We start from the raw sequence: 25,945 nt of genomic DNA, 5'->3' as shown, positions 1-25,945 counted from the left end.
TTTCTTTCTTTCTTTCTTTCTTTCTTTCTTTCTTTCTTTCTTTCTTTCTTTCTTTCTTTCTTTCTTTCTTTCCTTCCTTCCTTCCTTCCTTCCTTCCTTCCTTCCTTCCTTCCTTCCTTTCTTTCTTCCTTCCTTCCTTCCTTCCTTTCTTTCTTCCTTCCTTCCTTCCTTCCTTCCTTCCTTCCTTTTTCTCTTTCTCTCTCTTTTTTTCTGTCTTTTTATATAAAATGACCAATAAGGAAATGTTTTACGTGATAGCACATGTATTACCTATGTCAGATTACTTACTTTCAGGGCAGGGGTGGGGAGGAAGAAGGGAAGTGGAGAATTTGGAACTCAAAACTAAAAAAAATGATAAATATGAAAAACTGTTTTTGCATGTAATTGGGGAAAATAAAATATCATTTTAAAAAGACGATGATCTTTGAAGTTCCTTTCAAATCTGAGATACTGGGACTTTGTGACTTTTAACTTTTTTTTTTTTGGTGCTATGAGATCAGTAGGCTGTAACATGCACTGGGAATTCTGATTGTTTTGTCTTGACAGCTCTTATTGGTAGGTATTATCATTATATTACAATCTTTACTAACTCTCAAGCAGGGTGCATGAGCTGTTTAACTATAAGATTGAGTATTTCTGAGTGTGGTAGCACTTCACTATCCACAGGCTCAGCTAGTCTTATAAAAGATTGATACTCTAATTGTTAACCCAGGTTGTATTGTAATAGGAAGGAGGATACCCTCTTTATAAAAGATCTTCCTAGGTGACTGACTTACCATTTTATTGCTACATAAATAAACATGCTTTTTACTCATATGAAACATGTCTACATATAATCATGAATGCATACTAATGTAGAAGTGAGGGTAGGTTTGGCATGATGGTAGCCATGTCTCTATCAATCGGTGTAGGTTTCCTGGAGAAGAAGGGATTGTAAACTAAATTGTTAGTGACTGTAGTAGGAGCTGGTCTGTTCTGAACATAGAAGTCACGGAAAGCAAGAGAGGGAGGATTGAAAATGGAGGTGAATAATAGATTTGCCTGGCTAAAGTGGAAAGACATATAAACTTACAGAATTACAGATGGTATAACAATATGGAACCAAAAGAGAGTTCAATCCCATATTTTGTGATGGTAGGCCAGACTTTGTATATGAAGATGCAAAGGATATTGAGATGGAGTGGTTAGACAGGGAGGAGGAGAATTAGGAGAGATCTATGTCATGAAAACCTAGATAGAAGAGGGTATCCAGAAGGAGAGGATGATCAATAGTACTGAACTTCAGAGAGGTCAAAAAGGATTGAGAAGAAATCACTGGTAACTTTGGAGAGAGAAATTTTAGTTGAAGGTAGGAGACCAGACTGGAAAAGGTTTAGGAGAGTAAAAGGAGAAATAGTGGAACCTATCTTAAATGACTTTCTCAAGGAGTTTAGCTGCAAAAAGGAGGACAGACATAGGATGTTGTCCAGCAGGAGAGAGGGTGAGAAGATAACAGATACTAGAATCTTGATTGGGTGAAAAATTGGATCAAGTGAGGGTTTTTAAGGATATGGGAGAAATTAGTCTGACTCTAAAAGAAAGCAGTCACTAGATAGCAAGAGAGAGAAAGAATGGGGATGATATAGAGGGAAATCTGCTAGAGAAGATGAGATGGAATGTAATCATATGTGCATGTAGAAGAGCTTGTCTTTGCAAGGAAGAGGACCACCTCTTCCTGTGATTTAGGGATGAAGGAGGAGAGAGCAGAAAGAAGCATCTGAGCGATACAGAATGAGGAGGGGAGAAGAGGGGGCTCTTGGTTAAAGGTGTGTGTGTGTGTGTGTGTGTGTGTGTGTGTGTGTGTGTGTGACGTATGAAGCAAGCTCAGTTCTCAGGTTAGGGGAGGGAGAAAGGAGTGCCAAAGGAGGCTTATGGAAGGATGAAAAGCTTTGGAAAAGTGAATGAGGTGAGTGGATGTTGAATCAATTTGTTGTTGTTAAGTCCATTTTTCAGTCATGTCCAACTCTCTGGCAGTTTCTCTTGGCAGAGATACTGGAGTGGTTCGCCATTTCCTTCTCCAGGACATTTTTAAATTTTTTTTAAAGCAATTGGGATTAAGTAACTTGCTCAAGGTTACATAGCCAGTTATTTCTGGGTGTGGTGCTAAGTATCATGAACCCAGATTCGATCCCCAGGTCATCCTGACACTGGGGCCAGTGCTCTTACTCGCTGTGCTACCTGGCCGCCCCTTCTCTAGTTCATTTTGCATACGAGGAACTGAGGCAGAGTTCAGTGATTCGACCAGGGTCACACAGCTAGTAAGCGTCTGATTGCTAGTGTTAAATTGATTAGGAAGGTATAAAAGGTTGGTTTTGCTGCAGTAAAGACCAAGTTGAGATTAAGTAACATAAAATTGAAGTAGCTCCACTCAGTGCTGTTTTAAGATTATCTCCAGTTTCATTCAAGGGAAGGTAAATAGGAACAAAGGCAACAGATGGTGGGAGTAATCCAGTCAAAATAATCAAATGTTGTTTGGCAAGACTTGGTTGGTAATAGGATTAAAGGACAAGGGGTGTTAGTATAAAGGATAATATAGGCTTGAACTAGTTCACCTAGAGTGAAGGAGTGAAGGAAGGAAAAGTGTCATCTTAGGAGGTCATCGTAGGCACAAAAAACAAAACAAAACAAAAAACCCACAGTAACAACACAGGATCAAATGTCATATCATAGAGGGAAAGCTGGAATGATAAAATGTTATGATCAGATGAAGGATTTTCAGAGTTCATGAACATGGAAGTGGAACACTCGTGGGGGATGACAAAATCAGAGGTATAAAAAATCTCTGTGTAGCTCAGGTGGAGTGGAGAATTAGGTTGTGTGAAATGAATAGACTAAGCAACTATAAATTTAAGGTGTTTGATGGAGTATCAATGGGTATTTTGAAGTCCCTTCATATGAGGGCAGGAGTTGGGATAGAGAGACTTTGAAACAGGTATTGAACTCTTTGAGAAAGGAAGCAGAGGGGGTCAGTAGATAACATTTACCAGAATTGATTTGGATTTCATATTGTATTGTTGTTGTATATATCTTGATAAATGAGTGAGTGCAACCTTACTTAGAAAACCCCAACCAGAACATGCATCACATTCCATGAAGATGTTTTACTTGGGCCATTTTGCCATCTGTTCTCTGACCATATATGTATCCTTTCTCCCTCCTCCCCAATCTCTTACTCTGGAAACAACACTTAAACCAATATTACCATTGCTTCTGGAAAGGATGTATGAGTTGACTTCCCTTTGATTTCACTTAACATTTCCTATGACTCCCTTGAACAAAAAACCCTTCTCTTAGCTAATAATTAGTGAATATTTTTTTCATTCATTCATTCTGCATTAGTTAAAGTCTAGTTCCTTTTGAACTAACATGATTTCTTCAACTCCTACTTGTCCAGGAGAGTCCTAAAATTTACCTTCTTTTTTTGCTTAGGTGGTGATTGTTCATGATCCTTCTCTTCAGAAAGGAGAGACCATCAACCTACTCTCCATGACTAGCCAGAGAGTTGTTGAGAAGGAGCAAAAGTTTACATCTCAATATTAATTTCTATATGAGAATAGGAACCACTTTTGATGGAAATCATTGTGATGGACATTTTTCAGGGTTAGTTTAAAAAAAATCCATAGTATAGCTATTTTCTGAATCTATTTCATCAGGGTCATTGTTATGGTCACTCAATTATGTCATTTTATAGATGGGAAACCAAGGCTTAAAGAGGTTCTTGTACTGTATTATAGGCATAGATGGTTTGGACAGTGGCTTTCAATTTTTTCTAGCAGGCAGACCCTTCTAACATCTAAAAATGTCCAGCCCTGCTCCCAAAGTATACTATAGTACACATGGTATCCTTACTAATCCCTTGATTAAGTATTGTATGGCATGTATTACTGTTTTTCAAATATTTGTAGATACTATTATGATTAATAAAATATAAATCCATTTAAAATGATAGTCATTGAATTCATGGCAGCTTTTTGTCACTATAATTTTCTCAGACTATAGAAGCTACATCACTGGTGCCATTCTACAGTTTATCGCTGTAGTCCCAGATATGAGAGTCTGCTAAAGCTATGGAAGTTTCAGCTTTTTATCTGACTCCATTTTCTGTTTATTTTGCTATTTATATTTCAATGCAACAAGTGCTAAAATTCTGCTGCCACAAGCCTTTGTTGTGGGAATAGTCAGACATAACACAACTTGATATGGATTTATGGACTCTTTGCCACTGGTAATCCTGGACTTTGAGACATGAAGACCTGGATTCAAATTCATACACTAGCTCTGTGACCTTCTTTATGTGACTTAGCCTCTCTGAGTCTCAGTTTCTTCATCTGTAAAGTTACATGGTTGTGCAACTGGCTATAATATTCCATGATTTCCTTATTTGAAAACATATACAAATTTTCTGTAAAAAAAAATACAACAGAAATCAAAGGAAACATTTAATACAAAAATGACACTGCAGGGGTCCATGGTATACAGATTGGGAACCACTGATTTAAAACATTAAATTGAATGGATCTGAGCCCCAGAGATAATCTGGACATTTTTTTTAAAGCATCTGAAGACAGTTTGCCTTTGTGTTCATTTTTAACCTTCACACAGAGGTAAAGCATGTGGTCATGAATGAATGAATGAATGAAAGAATAAATGGATGAATAAGCCAGTGGCAGAGCTGGGATTTGATCTCAGGTCTCAACATTCTTTCCAATGTAACATGCTTCCTCCCTTATCACAAGTGCCTTCTGGTCCAACTTCCTTACTTAACAGAGGAGAAAACAGGACCACAAAGCTTATGTGACTTACTCAAGGTCACTTATATTGGAAGTAGCTTTGTTGTTGTTCAGTATGTTCAGTCATATCTTACTCTTTGTGACTCCTTTTGGGGTTTTCTTGGCAAAGATACTGGAATGGTTTCCCATTTCTTTCTCCAGCTCATTTTACAGATGAGGAAACTGAGACAAACAGGATTAAGTGACTTGGCCAGGGTCACACAGCTAAGAAGTATCTGAGACTGGATTTGAACTCAGATCCTCCTGCCTCTAGGACTGCTGCTCTATCCACTGCACTACCTAGTTGTCCCCTTGTAAGTAGTAGAGGCAGGATGTGACTCTTCTGATTCTAGAGGCAGGGCTTTTCCCACTGTGATACACACACAAATGATTACTGTACAAAAATGCTACAAGAAAAGTTCACCAATGAAGACTTGCCGAGTCTAAAGCAAGGAAAGGTCAGTCCTGACTGGGGAGGTCCAAGGAGGCCACTTAGAGAAGGTAGCATTTGAGTCAACTTTTAAAAGGTCAGTAGAAATTGAACAAATGAAGCAGTATGTACAAGGGTAAGATATTCTGGGTGGAAGTGAGTGAACAATACTCCCATTTTTGCTGAAAATATATGTGTATATATATAAATGGGCCACTACATAGTACAGTGGATAGCCACACCAGGCAAAGTATCAGCAAGACCTGAGTTCAAATTCAACCTTAGACACTTCTTAACTGTGTGACCCTGGGCAAGTCACTTACCACTACTTACCTCAGTTTCCTAATCTGTAAAATGATCCAGAGAAGGAAATGGCAAACCACTCCAGTATCTTTGCCAAGAAAATCTCCAAAGGGAAGTTCTCAAAGAAAACTGCCCTGATGTTTTAGAATGAGAGGGCAAAATAGAGGTTGAAAGAATCCACTGATCACCTCCTGAAAAAGATCCCAAAAAGAAAACGCCTAGGAATATTATAGCCAGGTTCCGGAATTCCCAGATTAAGGAGAGAATATTACAAGCAGCCAGGAGAAACAATTTGAATATTGTGGAAACACAATCAGGATAACCCAGGATCTGGCAGCTTCTACACTGAGGGATCGAAGGGCTTGGAATGTGATATTCCGGAAGTCAAGGGAGCTGGGATTAAGACCAAGAGTCACCTACCCAGCAAAACTGAGTATCATGTTTCAGGGGAAAATATGGTCATTCAGTGGAATACAGGACTTTCAGGCATTCTTGCTGAAAAAACCAGAGTTGAATAGAAAATTTGACATTCAGATACAAGAAGCAAGAGAAGCTTGAGAAGGTAAACAGGGAAAAGAAATCATAAGGAACTTATCAAAGTTGAACTATTAACATTCCTACATGGAAAAACAATAATTGTAACTTATGAAACTTTTCTCAGTAGTTGAAGGGGTTAGAAATATATGTGTATATATATATATATGTCTTTATATGAGGGTATGCGGGCATATGAATACATATGTGAATGTGTGTATATACGTTTACAGGTATACATAGATAGAGGGCATGGGACCAATTTAACAGGAAGGGATGATACTTAAAAGGTGAAATTGAGAGGTGAGAGGAGTATAATGAGAGGAGATGGGGAGAGACAGATTGGGGGAAACTATCTCATACAGAAGAGGCAGGGGAAAATGGTTGCAATGGAAGGGAAGAATAGGAGGGCAGAAGGGAATGGGTCAACCTTATTCCTATTGAATCTAGCTTGAGGAGGGAGGGAAATACACACTAAATAGGGGATCTCACCCTCCAGGAGAATGGGGGGGAAGGGGATGAGAGGGAGGATGATGGAAGGGACAGCAGGCTGGGGGGGAGGGAAGTTGGAAGCACCCACTTTTGAAAAGGGACAGGATCAAAGTAGAGAATAGAACGGGTGGGAGGGAAATGTAGTCAGTCTTTTACAATATATCTACTATGTTATTGTTTTGCATTAGCCGCACATGTACAACCTATACTGAACTGCTTGTCTCCCCAGTGGGGGTGGGTGGCAGGGGGGGAAGGGAATAAATCTGGGACTGAAAGTTTTAAAATCAAATATTCAAATATATATAAAAAAATAAAAAGAAAAAAGTTTCTACTAAAAAAAAAAAAAAGAAAATCTCCAAAGGGGTCACAAAGAGTCAGATATGATTGAAATGACTAAACACCACCACCACTGTGTAGAGTAGAAAATGAGGTGAGAGGGACAGTGGTACCTTGAATGGCAGGCAAATGAATTTGAACTATATGTTTGAAATTTGTTTTTCTTCTTTCCTGCCTCTCCCTTAGGTCTCTGTAATAGAGGTAGATTAGGGCTCAACATGGAAAAATGATGAATTACTTCCCTTCATCCTCCTTCCTTCCTCCTGTACCAGCAGGTAGAAGGAGGAAGTGTTTCTATTTTTCACTCTCCTCTCCAGATGTGGCCACTGGGTGAGGAGGCCTTCTAACTTTTGAAAGGTAAAAATCATTACTTCTCCAAGAAAAAGGGATTTATGGGATTCATACTTTACCAGGTAGCATGACATTTCCAGTTTTAAAAAAATGAGAGCGTTAAAGAAACCTTATTATTTTAAAAATAATTTAATGTACAATGTTGTTTTGACACCAACATTTTAAAATTATCTAGAAAAATAGAACCTTACAAATAAACTCTCTAAGGTCCCTTCCAGCTCCACCGTTCTGTGAAATTAAATATATAGGACTCAGTTCCAGTTTCAAAGAAAATTAATGTGAGGAATAGAATGCCAACAACTGTGAAATCAAATGTAGAAAGATCAAGAAGATACATGGTGAAATGAAATATGCTGGGTTGTTGAACTCTGAATTTGATATCCAGAAATGTAAGTTTTGTTATGTGTTTTCTTTTAGGAATTACATACCTTGACCATGCAGGAACAACTCCATTTCCACAAAGTCAGCTTGCAAGATTTATGGATGATCTAACTAAAAATATTTATGGTAAAGACCGAGAAACTTTCTTGTATTCTTTTTCCTTAAAATTTAGCCAAATTAACTGTCACAGGGACTAACACAGTTCTGAGAACATAGTGGGCATTCTTTACATATTTGATGAGTTGAAGGGATTGAATGGTGGTTGGCTTGAAGTGGGATTTAGATAAATGCCTTGAAGAGATACAAACATGCCAGATATTTGAGTCAGAGAGTGAGTATCCTTGATCAATCAATTAACTCTATTGAGTAGTTGCTACTTACAAATAAAACTCAGTACATGATTAGCATTCACAGATATAGATCTGAGGAAGGATCTTAAGAAGAATCAGAGAGTATAGGGGGACATGATTGTTGTCTTCAATAACTAAATTAATTAATCAAACAATCAATAAAGATTTACTAAGTGCTTACTATGTGCTGTGTTAACACTGTATTAAGCACTATGGATACAGATGAGGCAAAAGACAATTCTTGCCCTCAAGGTGCTTATACTTTAATGCAGGAGACAACATGCAAAAAAAAAGTTGTACAAAACAAGCTATCTACAGGATAAATAGAAGATAATTAGAAGAGGGAAAGCATTGGTTTAAAATCAATGGGGATGTGCAAGGCTTCTTGTAGAAGGTAGGATTTTCTATTGGGACTTAAAAGAAACCAAGGAGGTCAGTAGTCAGAGTTGGGAAGGGAAAGCATTTCAGGCATGGCAGCCAGCCAGAGAGAATGCCTGGAGCTGAGAGATGGAGTGCTGGTTTGTGGGACCCCCAGGAGGCTGGTGTCACTGGATTGAGAAGTATATGTTGGGGAGTAAGGTGTATGAAGACTAGAAAGCTGGGGGAGGGGATGGGTTATGAATGCCAAACAGAATATTTTGTATTTGATTCTAGAGGCAATAGGAAGCTTTTGGAGTTTAGTGAGTAGGGAAAGACATGATCAAAACTATGCTTTAGGAAAATCACTTTGGTGTTTGAATGTAGGATGAATTGGAGTAGGGAGAGCCTTGAGGTGGGCAGACCCACCAGTAGGCTATTGCAAGAATCTAGGCATAAGGTGGTGAGAGGAGAAGAGAAGGGGGTGTATTTGAGAGATGTCACAAGGGTGAAATCATGAGGCCTTGGCAACAGATTGGATAGGGGGCAGAGCAGCATAAGAGATATCAAAAAATCCAGGCTGACTCCTAGGTTGCAAGTCTGAGGGGCTGGGAGGATGGTGATGTCCTCTGCAGTAATAGAGAAAGTGGAGGGGAGGGGGAAAAGTTTTAGGGGGAGATAATGAGTTCCATTCTGGATGTATCATGTTTAAGATATCTACTGGACATCCAGATGGAGATGTCTGAATGACTATTGGAGATTGGAGGTCAGCATAGCATTTGGAGCAGGATAAGTAGATTTTGAGAATTATCACCATAGAGATGGTATCAAATCCATGGGAACTGATGATATCACCTAGTGAAGTAATATAGAGAGGAGCAGAGGGCCCAGGACAGAAGCCTGGGAACACTCATGGTTAGATGGTTGTGATCTGGAAGGGTACCCAACAAAGGAGACAGAAAAGGAATCATTAAATAGAAAGGAGGGTGAGACCAGATGACTTCTTCTTGTCCATTTCAAACTGTAATTCTTTGTTTCTATGATTGTCACTAGTACTGTTTTACCTAGCAATAAGAAAAGTTAAATTAATGTAATATAATAAAATACAAATGCTATTTAAAAAATAGAAAGGAGGGGAACCAGGAGAGAGTGATGTCATGTAAATCAAGAGAGAAGAGAGTATCAAGGAGAATGATCAACGGTGTCAAAGGCTGCAAAATCAAGGAGAGTAAGGATTGAGAAAAAGCAATTGGATTTGGCAACCCAGAGATCTTTAGTAACTTTAGAGAGAGAAGTTTTAATGAAATGATAGATAAATTTGAAGCCATATTGTAAGAGGTCGAGAGTGAGAGGAGAGAAAGTGGAGGTTCCTATATTAGGGGACCTTTTCAAGGAGTTTAGCTACAAAGGTCAAAAGAGGTATAGGATGATAGTGGGGATGGAAGGATCAAGGGAGAGTTTTTTTCAGGATGAGGAAGATATGGGAATGTTTGTAGGCAGTAGGAAGATGAGTCAGTAAAGAAGGAGAAATTGAAAGTAAGTGAGAGAGTAGTAGGGATGTTGTGAAGGGAGGGCATTTTGTTGAAGCAGATGGGGTGGAATAAGATCGCTTGAACTAATAGAGGGGTTAGCTTTGGTAACATCATGTGAGATGGGCGAAGGAGGAGAGATTGGCAGAAGGCATCTGAATGTTAAGAGATGAGGAAGAGAAGAGAAGGGTTCATTCACAGTGAATGCCTCTATTTTTTTTTTCTGTAAACAATGAGGCAAGGTTCTCAGCTGAGAGAGTCTACAGAGGGGGATCTAAGGGAGGTTTGAGGAGTGACAGAAAAGTTTGGAAGAACCACTGTGGAGAATGGGATGACCAGTTGATAAGGGAGGTATAGAAGGATTACTTAGCAACAGTGAGGGTGTGGTTGAGGTTGTGTAACAAAAATGTATAGTGAACCCAGTCAGACTAGTTGCATGATTTTCTCTACCTTTGTTTAACAGTGTATATATAGGAGCAAAGGTAGTGAATGGTTAGAGTGTGATCCAAGGTTGAGGCTTGGCAGGGTATAATCAGTGAAATGGCAAGAAGGCTGGGGATTCAACAAAGGAGAAAAGTATAGAGGTGAATTAGCTCATTAAGGGTCAAAGTGGAAGAAGATGAGAGTGGCTAGTGCAGGGGAGATGGCCTGGGGTCAAGGGATAGAGGCCACGGTGTAGATGAAGAGTAGGATCTTGTAAGGGAAGGCAGAGGGAGAGGTGAAAAGCCAATAGATTATGGTCAGAAAACAGGATTTGGGATTTCTTGAATGTGGAGATGGTACATTTTATAGGCTTCTTGAAACCACAGTTCTGAACAAGTCTGGAATGTGTGCCATTCTGTCTTAGGACCAATAGACAATAAAACATTTATTAAATGTCTGCTATGTGTCAGGAACTCTGCTAGGCAAAGGAGATATGGATACAAAAGATTTAACAACTTCTACTTTCAAGGAACTTCCAAATTAATTAGGGAAACCAGTACATATAAAAATACAGCATTCATATAAAGTGAACACAGAGCAATGTGACGAGTTAAGTACAAGATAATTTGAAAGGCAGAACACGAGCAGCCACGGGTGAAGATCAGAAAAGGCAGCATATGGAGATAGTTCTTGAGATGCATTTTAAAGAAAGAAAGAAACTGTGAGGAGCAAGTGAGAAAGGAGTACATTATGGGTTTGTGGGATGGCTACTACTGGCAAACACTCTAGTATATTTGCCAAGAAAACTCCAAAATGGGATCATGGAGAGTCAGATACAACTCAACAGCTGAACAACTGCCAAAGAATGGAGATGCTAGATCGAGTTTCAAGTGTGAGGAACAGAAAGGAGGATGGATCATAGCGGAAGGAGAGGAGTGTCTGGTCTAGAAAGAGAGGGGAGGGAGGCAAGGTTGCAAGAACTTTAAAAGCCAAAAAGAAGAGTATATTTTATCCTAGAGGCAATAGGAAGTCATTGGCATTGACTGAGTATGGGAGTGACAGCGTCATATCTGCATTTAAGGAAGTGAGGGGGCCTGGTTATGAAAATTCTTATGTGTAGACCTTTGTTAGGTTAGAGGGCTGTAGGTTCATTCACCCTCCAAAGCTAGCAAGGACTGTCACAGCTCTGATGTTGATTGAATTATCTGTCTCCATTAGGTAAGAAGGGGAGGGGCAAAGTCTTTGGTCCTGGGAATATTGTTGATAGAGAATATATAGAGAAAGAAGTGGACTTGTTTTATGAGATCATAGAAAGGAAAAGTAGGATCAGTGGATCAATGATAGAGAGGCAAATTTCAGTTCAGCTTGACAAACTTGACCAGTAGTCAGAGCTGCCCAATAATGAACAGGCTGCCTTAAGAACATATACCCCATCCCTGTGGAGTGTGGTATAGCAGATGAGCGTCTATGGAAGATACTGAAGAAGATAATCTTGATTTGAGGAAGGATTGAACTAGATGACCTGGGAAATCCTTTCCAATCCCAGAAGTCTACATTTCTGCTTTTTCCTTCTCTCCACACTAGTAAGGGATTGCAATTTGATGAAGCACAAAAGGAGAGTATATATTTGTGATCTGACAGCCTTGTTTTTCAAATTTTTCCTAGGTAATCCTCATAGCCAGCATATCAGCAGCAAACTTACTTATGACACTATTGAACATGTGCGGTATAGGTAGGAGAAATTTATTTTCAGACATGTTACTATTTGGTATTTATTCTTCATATTTCTCTGGTTATGACATTTTTGTCTTTGATTTGTTAATCTTCTATGTGAACAGTGTGTCCACATTTTCTCTTGTTATTCTGAGGTTTGCAGCAATTTGACATTAGGCACTATCTGATAATTTGTTTGTCTGGATCTGCAATTTCACCAATGAAGCCTTGGAAAATTGTCTGGAGCACAGAGTGGGTTAAGTGACTAACCCAAAGTCACATAGCCTGTCAGAGACAGGACTGGATTCAAGTGTTCATGACTTTGAAGTTGCCTCTCAATCCACTATGCAACACTGCCTATAACAGATGAGATTCTATCTACTATCTTATAGATGAAACCAAGCCACAAAATATTAGTATGAGATGGCAAGAAAATCTTTGTTGGAATGTGAAGAGTCTTATGAAGAAGAGAAAGAATAATACCAAGAACAAATCAAGTAGCTAAAGAAGAAATTTGATTTTAATGCCAATATTTGTCAGCTTTTTGGTTGTTTTTTGCTTTATTGGAAGGCAGGGCAATTGGGGTAACTTGCCCAAGGTCACACAGCTAGTAAGTGTTAAGTGTCTGAGGCCAGGTCCTCCTGACTCCAGGGCTAGTGCTCTATTCACTGTGCCACCTAGCCAGCCCCTGTTTGTCAGTTTTTGATGCAAGATTAGCAGACTCTTCAATTTGCTATAGATCCCTGTCTCCCTCCTCTCTCCCTCCCTCCCCCCAATGGCATGCACAAGCAGCTTTCCAGAAGGATGCTACTGTGAACAGCTTTTAAGGTTCTGATTACACCGTATAGTGATCACTATTTATTCCATAACAAATCAAAGCAAAACTTTCACAGAAAATCAAGGTACAGCGTTCACAATATTACAACTTATCACACAAAATCACAATATAATATTCACAACACAGTCTCAAAGTACAATAGTCAAAGTCTTCCACTCTTGGGGCAAAGTTTTGATTAACTCAATCAGTCACTTATCAGTAATCAATTACTAAGTATCATACACAAAACCCTCCACCCCTTAGGTTGCTAGTAAACTATAATTCCATAATTACTCAGTACCCAAGGAGAGGTCTTTTCATCTTGACTTGGGGCCAGTTCTCAGATTCCCTGGATCCCCTCCCATGGTCCCAGATTCTACCTGGATTCACCAGACTCACCTGTATTCAACGGCAGACAGCTCCCAGTTCTTGTCCAGCTCTCTGGGCAGTTTCTGCTCCACACTGAAGTTCACAGGGTCTGGTCCATGTCAGATCCTTCACCATTTCTGCTCCAGGGAATTCAGGGCTCAACCAAGCCACAAACAAAGTCTCAGCATCCCAGTCATGCTTCCTCAATCACCTGGGCTCCTGGGTTCCAGGCTCCCATTCAGAAGGAGCTCCACCACTGCAAGCTCCCAGGAAATTCTGGCTCAGTTCTCTGTTCTTCTGTAGCTGCTCTGCCTCTAGATCTTAGTCTCAAGAAATTCTGACTGTGCCTCTCTGGGGCTTTTCTTACATAATGCTGTATATATATATAACCCCTTCCTGTTATGTCAGGAACAGGAGACAGGAGTTCATACCTTCTGTTTCCCCAACAGAGGCTTGATCATTTACTAAGTCCTAAGTACCTGCTACTTTTGCCAACACAAAGGGATCTTCAAATTCAAAATTACATTACCATTACACCCCCACAAAAAGAAGTAGTGGATAGAGATCCAGCCTTGAAGACCTGGGTTCAAGTCTCCTTTCTCACACATACTTGCTATGTGGTTCTGTGCAAGTCACAGCTTTTCAGTGCTCTAAGCAACTCTCCAGGACTAAATCATAGAGAAGGTGCCAATTTAAATTTGTGGAGGGAGTTTCCTCACCTGAGTGAGTATGCCAACGAAAGCATAAATCCAGTCCCTATTTTCTATTTCATCACAGATATGTGTAATGTCATAATATCCGTCAGCATTACAACCTCACACTTTCACCTTAGCAGTTAGACCAGAGTTATGCTCAGTTAACATGGTAACAATAATTCAGAGGCTGAAAGAAGTTCAAGCAGCCTCAAGTGTCAGTAAGATTGTTGGCCAGAAAAATCAGGGAGAAAGGATCAGAGCAGCAGTGTACCTCCACTTTTCTTTCATGGTTTTTATTTTGTCCTTTCAACTTTCTTTCATGGCTTATGAATCTACTTAATTTATCTGGATTTACTAATTTGTCTTCATTTGAACCAGAAATAATTTCTAATTATATCAAATTTTGGAAATGTTATAAAATATTTCCGTACCCATTATACCAAAATATTCAAAGAAAAACTGTTATATGATGTTAATTTTTTCAATAGCAAAAATTTGTTTTCTCTCTGTCTAACCTCCTACCTCCCCTTGAAAAAGAAAAACCAAAATCCTTGTAACAAATAGCTATAGTCAAGCAAAACAGATTCTCAAATTGGTTAAGTCCAAGAAGAATATGTCTATACCCTGAGGTCATTACCTCTCTGTCAGCAGGTGAGTGGCATGCTCCATCATCAGTTCTCTGGAGTCATGATTGGTCATTGAGTTATCAAAATTTTAAAGTTGCTTTCCAAATTGCTTGTTTTCATAATGGTATTTCCAAAATAGAGCAGAAAAGCAAAGGAAAAAATCCACAGAGAAAGTACAAGAGATAACAGTCCAGCTTGGCTATTGACAGTGAAGGTGAACTAGGAAAGTCATTTGTCAGGACCAGATTTGAAGTCTGCACAGAAAACTACAAATAATACTTACAAAAATCAGTTAAATGCCAACAGGAAAAAGATAACAGTTCGATCAAGGGTCATTGAAAAACTTCAGCAGCATATGGTTGACCTAGTAGACCCAATGATTGTACTTAAAGCACTCAAGCCAGAAAACCATCTATGCAGGCCAGCCTGGCATCCAGAGATAAGACACCCCAAGCAGAAACAAGAACTCTACTTTTTAAAAACACTGATCTAAAACCAATGGTTAGGAAACTTCTGAGATATCTAGTATGAATGAAACTTGCAAGAATTCACCCCAGTCTACATGCGGAAGTATGAATCAGAGAAACAGAGAATCATGTACAGCTGGGAAAAAACCCCACAGCAATAAAATATAGAGGTGCAGAAATATATTCAGCCCATTATAAGAGAATTCTTCACCAGTCTAAGAGAAAGATGTGCAATGAAGTGTTGGAAACTGGAAGTGATTTTTCTGTGTTGGAAAATTTGAGAGATTCTATTAAATTTTTTTTTTTTTTGCTTTTTTAGGGCAATTGGGGTTGTGACTTGCCCAAGGTCACACAGTTAGTATTTGTGTTAAGTGTCTGAGGCTGGATTTGAACTCAGGTCCTACTGACTCCAGGGCCATTATTCTCTTCACTGAGCCGCCTAGCTGCTCCCACTGCACCACCTAGCCGCCTCCAGAGATTCTATTAATTTTGAAGCAGCGATGTTAATTTCTCATAAATTAATCTCATTTTCATTTTTTAATCAAGCTTTTTCAAAAATCCCAGCTTTTTAAACACAAATTATTTCTAATGACGAGCCCCATGCATGATGCAGGACATCTAAAACAGACATTTCTGAGAGTAATAAAGGAGAATATGTCAAATCTGATATTTATTAATAATTGATGTAAAAGTCAATATAAAACATTTAATTAGTACCACTATGTGTTAGGTGCTGGGGATGCAAAAGAAAAAAAAAATAAAAATCCCTGCTTTCAGAGTTTACATTCTTCTGGGGGTTGGGAGAGAAACAATATATACAGACAGACATATACAAAGTAAATTCAGAGTAATTTAGGAGAAAGAGTGAGGGAGGCATCAAGTCATGAAGAGGAAATTTAATTTTAAGAAATTTAAATTTTGTTACCTTCTGGCCAAGCTGAAGGAGCAAACACGTCATGAAGCCCAAGCAACTTCACACTGTCATTGGCCATGCAGGGCAATGGGGAAAAGGTATTGCTGTTTTTTATATGTTTCAACAAGCAGGCACTTATTAAGTTCCTGCTGTAAGGTTGTATTTAAATTGATAACCATATAGTTGCATTTAATTAAAATTTGTTCTGTCCTGCCTCAAGTTCATATGAGATATTTTAAGGCTAGAGAAATTTAAACCTGGTGGCAGTACTGTTGATCTTACATTGCCATTCCCTTTTTTCATCAGCTGTGCCCCAGACCTCAAATCACAGCTAATATTAATGATATTTTCTATATAAACTAAGATAGACATTTTAGGTCTAGGTGACTCGTGGCAAGGAAGTGCAGATGATGTTTAAAGTCAAAACAAGAAGTCAATCAAGAACCTTCTGCTTTTCTTTCAGGGTCTTGGAACACTTCAATACCACTTCTGAAGACTATAGCATCATTTTTACCTCAGGGTGCACAGCTGCTCTCAAACTGGTAGGAGAGGCCTTCCCATGGAAACCAGCAAGCTCAGAGGAGGAGGGGAGCAGGTTTTGTTACCTGACAGACAGCCACACATCCGTGGTGGGCATTAGGAAGATAACTGAGGCAATGCAAGTGTCATCAATTGCCGTGAAACCAGAGGACATTTTGTTGTCAGAGAAAAGCAATGGAGCAGTTTATGAACTGACCTGCAAGACCCCTCATCTCTTTTGTTACCCAGCTCAGAGTAATTTTTCAGGAACTAGGTACCCCCTTTCTTGGATAAAAATGCTGAAGTCTGGACATCTGAGCCCCATGACCACTCCAGGGGAATGGTTTGTGTTGCTTGATGCAGCGGCCTATGTCAGCACCTCTCCTTTAGACCTGGCAGCCCACCCAGCGGATTTTATCCCCATATCATTTTACAAGATCTTTGGATTCCCCACTGGCTTAGGAGCACTGTTAGTAAACAATCGAGTTACTCATTTCCTCCGGAAAGCTTATTTTGGTGGAGGAACAGCTGCTGCATATCTTGCTGGAGAAGATTTCTATATCCCCAGAAAATCTGTATCTGAAAGGTAATAATTTACACCAGAGGGCAGGCTGCAAGGGACAAGGCTAATCTGGGAGCCAGGGTTGGGAGTCTACCTGTGTGGGAGGCATCTGGTCTGACCTTAATATCAAGGGAAACAAGAAGCTGCCCAGTCCTTTGGCTGAATCCAGAGAGCTTGGCTAAAGCAGGGAGGAATGGGCAAGAATTATAGATCCAAGAATCAATCAACAAGCATTTATTTAGGTCCCACTAGTGGCACCTTGGCTATGTGCCAAGCACTTTATTAAGTGACTACTCTCCCCACTCAGAAGCTTCCATCAGTCCTTGCCCCTCTTCACACTAGGAGAAACAAGAGGATTCACTTTGTCAGGTTAGGGCCCTTCTAAATGCATGCTTAGTTCTAGGTTAGCAGTCAACTAAAAGACTTTTTTCTTTACCACAAGGTAAACAGATAGAAAGCAGTCATAGAGTACCTGTGTATGCTTGCAAGCCCATGTGGAAAATTGTGCCAAAGAGAGCCCTTTAGACATGCTCATAAAGAATGACCGTTCATTGGCCACCCTCTCTTTTCACTAAGACTAAAATAAAACTCTTCAAGGATCTCACATTCTATGTATCATCTTAGAGGAGAGAGGCTTAGCAGCAGTGGTGCTAGTGAACAGGACTGGTGAACTCCTTTCTTTTTCTTTCTTTCTTTCTTTCTTTCTTTCTTTCTTTCTTTCTTTCTTTCTTTCTTTCTTTCTTTCTTTCTTTCTTCCTTCCTTCCTTCCTTCCTTCCTTTCTTTCTTTCTTTCTTTCTTTCTTTCTTTCTTTCTTTCTTTCTTTCTTTCTTTCTTTCTTTCTTTCTTTCTTTCTTTCTTTCTTTCTTTCTTTCTTTCTTTCTTTTTCTTCCTTCCTTTCCTTCTTCCTTTCTTTTATTTCTTTCTCTTACTGGCTAAAAGCATGCCAGAGCCACAGGTGTTGCTTTCAGTTGGAAAGGGATAAGTGTCTACAAGGGATCCTCAAACCCCAGTTCTGATTTCACCATGGACAGAAATGCTAGGAATACCTCACAAAACTCTTCCTTCCACTAGCGTGTCCCTATCTTTCTTCGGGGATTCCAGGTTGTTAGGGAAGTTATGAAGGAAGATCCTTTCTTTCTCCCCCCTGGTCCCCATCCCACTAGGATTATGGACTTGATCTATTGGGTGCCAGGATAAATTTTCCAGATCATATCTTTTCTAGTCTATTTGATAAAGGATATATATGTTTCAGCCAGGTTCTGCTAGATAAAATTAATCATTGTAGTAGAAATGGGGCTTATTTAGTTAGGGAAGATATTTTCCTAGAATGGCTTGAGGTGGAAGAGAGAGGTAAAACATACAATGAATCTTAAGAGAGTCAATGAAAGCCGACTAAAAGGAAATGAGGGAAATTTCCTGGATGATGAAAATGCAGCTGGGGTTTGGTCACTCTCATTTTTTTAAAGAGTCTAATAAGTTGGCGATCAAACCAAACTCTAATCCCTCCCAAATGTAAGGGACCTGTTCACAGGTGATAGTATCCTTGAACATCTCGAACTGCCAGACATGAGTAGGTTACATGCAAGTTGATCAGCCCTGCTGGTAACAGCAGAGACTGATAAGGTCATTGAGGTGGGGTGAAATAACTGGCACACCTGCTGTAGCCTGGGTGGGGATCAGACTCAAATAGCAACCAGATCCCCTCTGGCTGCATGATTACTTAGAAAACCACAAATGAACATTATCGATGTTGGAATGTATTTTTATTTATTTTGTTTAACATTTCCTGATCACCTTTTAATCTAGGGGCTGCACTGGGAAGTGGACTGATTGTGATTGACACCTCTGCTATAGAGCTTGCTAAGTGTTTAAAATGCATGATCACATTTAATCCTCAGAGCAACCTTATAATGTAGGCAGTATGGATATTATCTTCATTTTACAAATGAAAGAACAGACCCTGAAAGGTTAAGTGACTTATCCAGGGTCATACACTCAGTTAAAGTCAGAGAAAGAATTTGAATTTAGGTCCTCTGACTGCAGCTCCAATGTTCTGTATTCTACATCATTCTTAGAGACTTTATGAGGGTTAAGCATGGAAGTCTTCCTTCTGAGATTATCTCAATTTTATCCTGTATATATTTTACTTGCACATAGTTGTTTGCATGTTTTTTTCTCTCCTCCTTAGATTATGAGCTGCTTGAGGTCAGTGACTGTTTTTGCCTTTCTTTGTAACCTTAGCACTTACTTAATGCAGTACCTAAAACATAGTAGGTGCTAAATAAATGCTTGTTGACTTGACTTAATTTGAAGCCACTCATTCTACAGGTAATCTAGGAAGCACCTAGGTCCTGCTCAAATATTATATTTACTCTTTTGGTTTAATCATGGTCTAGAAATAATAGGTGATGGATAGCTTCTTACAGATGATCATAATCACAGTAACAATAAGAACTGATGTTATTTAGCTCCAAAGCATTTTATGTACATTATCTAATTTGATCCTCAAAATACCCTTGTGAAGCAGGTGCTATTATTATCCCCATTTTACAGATCAGGAAACTAAGTTTTGGAGAAGTTAAATGACTTGGTTAAGGTCATACAACTAGTAAATAACTAAGATGAGGTACTTAAGAAGGTATAATATATATTTGAAAAGGAGATTTTGAAGGTCTAAGAAAGCTCTTCAAAATGGGAAAATGGGGTTCTTGACCCAAGATGTACTAAAGAAGGCCAAGTAAATAAGTTTTTTTAGAAATTGGTTCTAGAAGGTGCTTGGTGGAGTGCTTTCCTAGACAACCTCCAGAATGCTACCAACTTTCCCTATCACATGATTAAATCCAAGGATTGTCTCCTGCGTAATTTTTAAGAAATTGATTGTGACTGTAGTTGCCTGGTATGCATTCCTGTGAGACTCTAGTTTGGAAATGAATCACAGGATACAATAGAATGTCCATGCCCAAGCCAATGGAAGATTACCTGATAGCTCAAAAGGATCCCATGTGCCAAGCATGGTTTTCTTGGTCAAGCTTCAGGGTCCAAGAGTTACAGTGAATAGAGGAAACAGGCATCTGTTTATTTGTAATGGTGGAGCTGGAATTTAGTTGATTTGCTCCAGAGATCCCTGGAAATACCTCAGGTACCTTGTAAATGACTTCCTTTGATAGTGACACTTTTTAAGTGCCTAGGGATGGAAATAGAAATAAAATGATTCCTGTTCCCAAGGAGCTTACATTCAATTGGGGGCAGGGAAGGGAACCAACATGTATAACTATTGTATAAATACAAAATGCATACAAAAGAAATAGTTATCTGGTACAACCTATCTGATTTGTATGAAAAGTTGGTATCCTGGGTGCCACCAATAAAATTACCAAATGTCAGGAGGGGTGCCTTGCCCAGAGTCACCCAGTCAATGTACCTTTGAAATCTTCTTTATTTGAGGTCAGATGCCTGTTCACCTCTCATGTTCTAGATAATGTTCTAAGATGATATATTCTGGAGCAGTTGTTGATCTGCACTGGTGGTGGAACTTCCTCAATGAGAAGTTTCTTACAAAAGCAATATTTTAAGAGCAAAATTAATTTTTTTTTGGCTTTCCAAGGGTAGAGGTTTGTTCTGGTAGGTAAGAAGAATATCAACTTGTCAGCTCTATCATCATTATCTGATTCTAGAACTGTAGGAAGTGATTCAAAGTCACAGAATGAAGAATCAGTGACTGAACAAGGAAGGACTAAATGCTGTCCTAAATTAATATCCTAACATGGAGGAAGAAGGAAAGCATTCATCGAGATCCCAGACAAATGCAGCCAATAAACTACCCAGGAAATAATTTATTCTTTAAACTTGGGGTTTTTTGTTTTGTTTTCTTTTGTTTTAATTTGGTTTGGTTTTTGTAGGTTTGAAGATGGTACAATTTCTTTCCTTGACATTATAGCATTGAAACATGGATTTGATGTTCTAGAAAGACTGACAGGTCAGTGGAAAAATTTTCCTTTCTATCTATGTGGATTTACTTCTGCCGCATGCATTTTGTTCCTTAGAAATTACTTTATAAATAAGTTGCACTTAATTATCATTTGTGTATATGTTCAATTTTTTTTCACCAACAAGAGAATAACTTACAAACTTTTTCTTTGCCAGGTGGAATGGAAAGCATAAAACAACATACTTTTACCTTGGCTCATTACACCTACACAGTGCTGGTTGCTCTCCAATACCCAAATGGAGTGCCTGTGATTCAGATTTACAGTGATACAGAGTTCAACAGTCCAGAGACCCAGGGTCCAATCATTAACTTTAATGTGTTGGATGACAGTGGAAACATCATTGGTTATTCCCAGGTAGCTGGGTTTTTTTTCTCTTTCCCCCTCTGCTGATCTTAAAACTATAACAGACACCTTCCTTATTCCCCACCTCCACCCCCAATCTGGAAGGTCACAATTAGATGTCAATTTCAAACTATTCAGAGAATAGCCCCCAAACCCTTTAGTAATCACAAGACCTTTGAGCTGCTGAAGTCACACTCATAAAACTCATTAACTAAAACCTATGCAATGTACTGTATTGGAACACCCCCCACCCCCACCCCAGGCCCTCACTTGGCTCCTATTTACTCTTCAGAAATATTTTTGATCTCTTTTGATTTTACATATCATATTTATTTCTCTTAGTGTGTGTACAAGCTATGTTTTGTGTATATATATATACATACATATATATATATATACACACATACATATGTTATCCCTTTCCTCTTTCTACTTAGTAAACAATCCCTTGTAATAAAGATTCACTTATTCACTTCTGTGGCAATAAAAACTACCAAAGGTTAATTTTTAGGACTTAGAAGAAATAAGAACAAAATTCAGTGAGACCAGTATACATAGTATTCCTTACCCATAGTGTCCTCAACTCTGCAATGAGAGAAGGAAGTACAGTTTCTCAATTCTTCTCTAAAGCCATGCTCTATCATCACAATTGTATAGGGATCAATTTCATTTAATTGTAGTTTCCATTTTCATTGTTTTAGTTGTTTATATTGTTTTCTTGGTTCTACAAAGTTCATTTTGCATCAGAGCAGATAATTCTTTATATTCACCATTTCTTTTTTATATTCACCATTTCTTATGGAATAATATTTCATTGTATTCATCTTCTACAGTTTGATTAACCATCTTTCAATCTGCAGGTACCCTTCTTGTTTCTGATTCTTTTGTACCACCAAAAGTTCTGCCATGAATATTTTTGTATATAATTTTTTAAAAGAATTTTAAAAATCCTGATAATTGAACTTAGAGTACATACCTCGCAGTAGGATCTCTGTGTCTAAATGTATGAACATTTTAGTTACCTTTAAAACATAATTATAAACTTCTTTTAAGAAGGTTAGATCAATTCATAGATTCTTCAAATCTCAATTCTTCATCTGTGACATGAGGGCATTGAACTTGAGGGCCTCCAAGGTCTTTCCAGCTCTGAATCTATGGTCCTATGAAACAGGTATTTTTTACATCTTATAAGATGTTACAGATGATAGCAAGGAAAAAGAAAGGAGGAAGGAAAGTGAGAAAAACATATCCATGCAGCATCAAATTGTCCTAGATATGCCAAAGACCTCTGAGACATTCCATGGACCCTGACATAGACAGACAGACACCAGCTTCCAAGCAGCTTGTGTTACTGACATTTATATGTAAGTCATTCTTTAGGACTAGGAATTTAGTTTCTGTGCAAAAGTAAAATAGGACTATTAGTATCATCAGGACCAACAGTGTAGATCACTCCCTTTCCATGTCTGCCCATCCTGTGAGGCTCTTGTCCATGTCTTCCTATAGCTTTGATGCAGGTGGTCCATCCAACGTGCCAGGTCCCTTCCTCCAGACATCACAAGCTGGACCAATGAGCCATCCAGACCATCCACCTGTTATTCCTCAGTCTCATCCTGTGATGGGATCATCTTCTTTTTTGACAGATATTTCCCAGATGGCATCCTTCACTTCTGTTCTTCAGTTTCTTATTGATTCCTATTTTGCACCCTCTTTACCTCCAACACGGCTCTCTCTCTAGCCTTCTGTGTGATACTCATTTCCAATTCCTCATAGGCTATTGTTTTCCATGTCTCACATACAGCTAATACCAGTAGACTACTGATATTAAAAGATGGGACTTTTTTCTGGGAGAAATTTGGGATAATTAAAGAAATCTTGCAGTGTTCTGAAGGCAATCCAGCCCACTCTTTTCCTTCCATTTAATTCTAGACTCACCTCTTTGTCCGTCTGTACCACCTCCCTCACCCCTTCCCCAACACAAATACCCTGATGGTCAAGCTCTATGGTCTTCCAATATTAAAATCAAATGGATGATTGCAAGTAAATCTATAGTCAGATCAGCTTTAGATTTATAATGTTCTAGAGCATCACTTGAAGCAAGTCCTGATTTTTAGAAGTCATTCTGACCTAGTCTCACTTCCCAATTTGAGAAAAATAGTTGTGGTGCTGCTAAGCTGATTTTTAACTCCACAAAGTTTAGGAGTGAGGCTAAATAAGCCAGAGGTATCAGAGAGGAGGCTGCCAGGTAATATTTTCCTTTAATGGGACTCTGAATCCATGGAGTCATGTGTATCCCAAATTACCACCTACCTATTAACTGAAAAAGTAGAGAACTGAGGAGGGCTCTGATAGGAATGCCTTGCACATAGGGTCTTTGAAAATGCTTGTTCAGCTGAATCAATTTAGAACAACAAAGATCTTGAATAGAAGTGGCAGCAAACTATGATTGAGAGGAAGTAATAGGAAGGCAAGAATGGGAAAGACTAGAGTCCGATGGTGGCCTTGAACTGGTGGAACTAGGCTTTGTGACTAGATATATTTTCCTGGACATATTGGCTATTTACCGTAGTTTGAATCAGGAAATAAAAAACAAAATCATAAGGCACTGATGCTTTCTCTTTTAAAAATTAAATTAAAAAATTTCAATTGACAATTATTTTCTCTCTGTACTCACAAAAAGAAAAACAAAATCCTTATGACAAATATGCATAATGAAGCAAAGCAAATTCCCACTCTGACCACATCAAGAAATGTATGTCTCATTCTGAACTCTCAGTCTATCACTTCTCTGTCAGAAAGTGGGTGACATAGAAGACACTAATGTTAAATGGGTCTTACTTCTGGGTAGTCATTCATAAATCAGTGGGCAAATTTTGAGGGATGACAGGTAACTTCAAGAAAGACTAAAGGTTTAATCTCATTATGGCAAACTCCAAAGAACAGCTCCCCACCCCCAACTTTATTGGTACTAGCATTTTGCTGCAAATATTATCTAAAACCAGTGCCTCAGTATTTGGAATTTCATTTTGTTGTTATGTTGTCATGCAAATTAACTTGTGTTAAATATTTTCACTTCAACTTAATTCAACAATTATCTTTTACATGTTTCTCATGTGCCAAGCACAGATGCCAGAGACAGATTTTTGTCTAGACCAGTGATTTCATGGGTGTAGGGAACTCCCCTATGAGGGAAATACCTTTCCAGCACAGGGCAGCAACTGTTTCACTGTTTGTGGTGTTTGAAAGCTGCCTGGTCCATTGAGAGGTGGTGACTTACTCAGGGCAGTACAGTCAGTAGGTATCAGAGTGAGGGTATGAACCTAGGCATTTTTGACTCTGAGGGTAGGCTTTTTGCTATGCTTCTAACTAACATTAAGTGTCATGCTAACAATTTTTTTTAAAGAAAGGAATCTGCCCTGAAGGTGCTTAAATTCTAATTGTGTTGGGGGGGAGGGTGAAAAAGAGTATGTATAATCAGTAAATATAAACTTATATAAACTAACTAGATAATACATATACAGTTATTCTCCAATTAATTTACATTTAATAAAATAAATGCAATAAATTTATGATATGAACTTAGAAGCAAAATTAGGGTTAGATAGAGTTAGAAGCAGGGTCAGGAATATTAGAGCTGGAAAGGAATTTAAAAATAATCTCATTGGGGCGGCTAGGTGGTGTAGTGAGTAGAGCACCAGCCTTGGAGTCAGTAAGACCTGAGTTCAAATCCGGCCTCAGACACTTAACATTAACCATGTGTGACCTTGCCCTCCCCCCTCCAAAATAAAAATAATAACCTAATCTAATCCCTTCATTTTAAAGACTGGGAAGTAGAGAGTCAGAGAGGTTATGATTTTTCCCAAGGACCCAAGGTTAATGGCAGAATCATAGATTCTTAGAATTTAGATCTTGAAAACTTAGTCCAATTTAACTTATAGATGAGGAAAACAAGGCCCAGAGAAATAAAATATCCTGAGTAAGATATACTATTTCAGGCCAATCAAAACACAAGATATACATGTTAAAATGATGTACTTGTTTCCCTATGCTATTTTCACATTTTATTTAATCCACAGATAGAAAAAATGGCCAGCCTTCACAATATACACATTCGGACTGGATGTTTCTGTAATATAGGGGCATGCCAGAGGCACCTGAAGATCAGTAATGAAATCATCAAAAAGAACCTTCAGGTGAGTCCTGAACCCCTTTGATACAGCCTTAGATCCTAAAGAATGAAGCAAGATAAGACAACCATACAGAGACACAGGCATGGGAGGACCACTGTTGTAGATTGATTCTGTCTTAGGTTCCTTTCTCTGAGGGTGGGAATCTATCTTTATTGGTTAATATTGTTTTGGCAAATTATAGTGGCTTTGGATAACAGAGGAAGAGAAGCTTAAGTCATTTCCTCTTTGAGCTTTTTTTAATCATATAACATCTTTGTACATATCAGTAATTTATAATTAATTAATTTTCAAGGAAAAGTTGTATATTATTGGAGAGTAAATAAAGCACAAAAGTCTCTAAATTTTAGTTTATTCAAAACAGCTGAATGAATAAAGCAATTTTTTGAGCACTTAACTATGATCAAAACTTTGTGCTAAGTGCTACAGAAACAAATAGAAAAGAAAGGTG

The 25,945-nt window shown here is 38.6% G+C and overlaps 1 protein-coding gene across 4 annotated transcripts in view; it reads left to right on the top strand.

Annotated features, from left to right (window-relative positions):
* Positions 1–25,945, top strand: part of MOCOS (molybdenum cofactor sulfurase) — a 107,777-nt gene that overhangs the window by 10,098 nt on the left and 71,734 nt on the right. Inside the window, exons 2-8 of one of the 4 annotated variants that reach the window (XM_069075801.1) lie at positions 3,469–3,639; positions 7,672–7,761; positions 11,960–12,026; positions 16,358–16,999; positions 20,876–20,952; positions 21,120–21,319; positions 25,384–25,500. In XM_069075801.1, coding sequence (XP_068931902.1) covers positions 3,609–3,639; positions 7,672–7,761; positions 11,960–12,026; positions 16,358–16,999; positions 20,876–20,952; positions 21,120–21,319; positions 25,384–25,500 — 1,224 coding nt within the window. In that variant the 5' untranslated portion in view covers positions 3,469–3,608. The remainder of the gene's footprint in view (positions 1–3,468; positions 3,640–7,671; positions 7,762–11,959; positions 12,027–16,357; positions 17,000–20,875; positions 20,953–21,119; positions 21,320–25,383; positions 25,501–25,945) is intronic. The other 3 variants (XM_069075793.1, XM_069075811.1, XM_069075821.1) reach the window with 3 other exon arrangements.

Source organism: Petaurus breviceps, unplaced genomic scaffold (assembly GCF_028583685.1).
Source record: "Petaurus breviceps papuanus isolate PSGF00001 unplaced genomic scaffold, PetGlider_PUasm1.0 151, whole genome shotgun sequence".
In the NCBI taxonomy this organism is placed as follows: Eukaryota; Metazoa; Chordata; class Mammalia; order Diprotodontia; family Petauridae; genus Petaurus; species Petaurus breviceps.
This window is presented reverse-complemented; position numbering and strand designations above follow the sequence as displayed.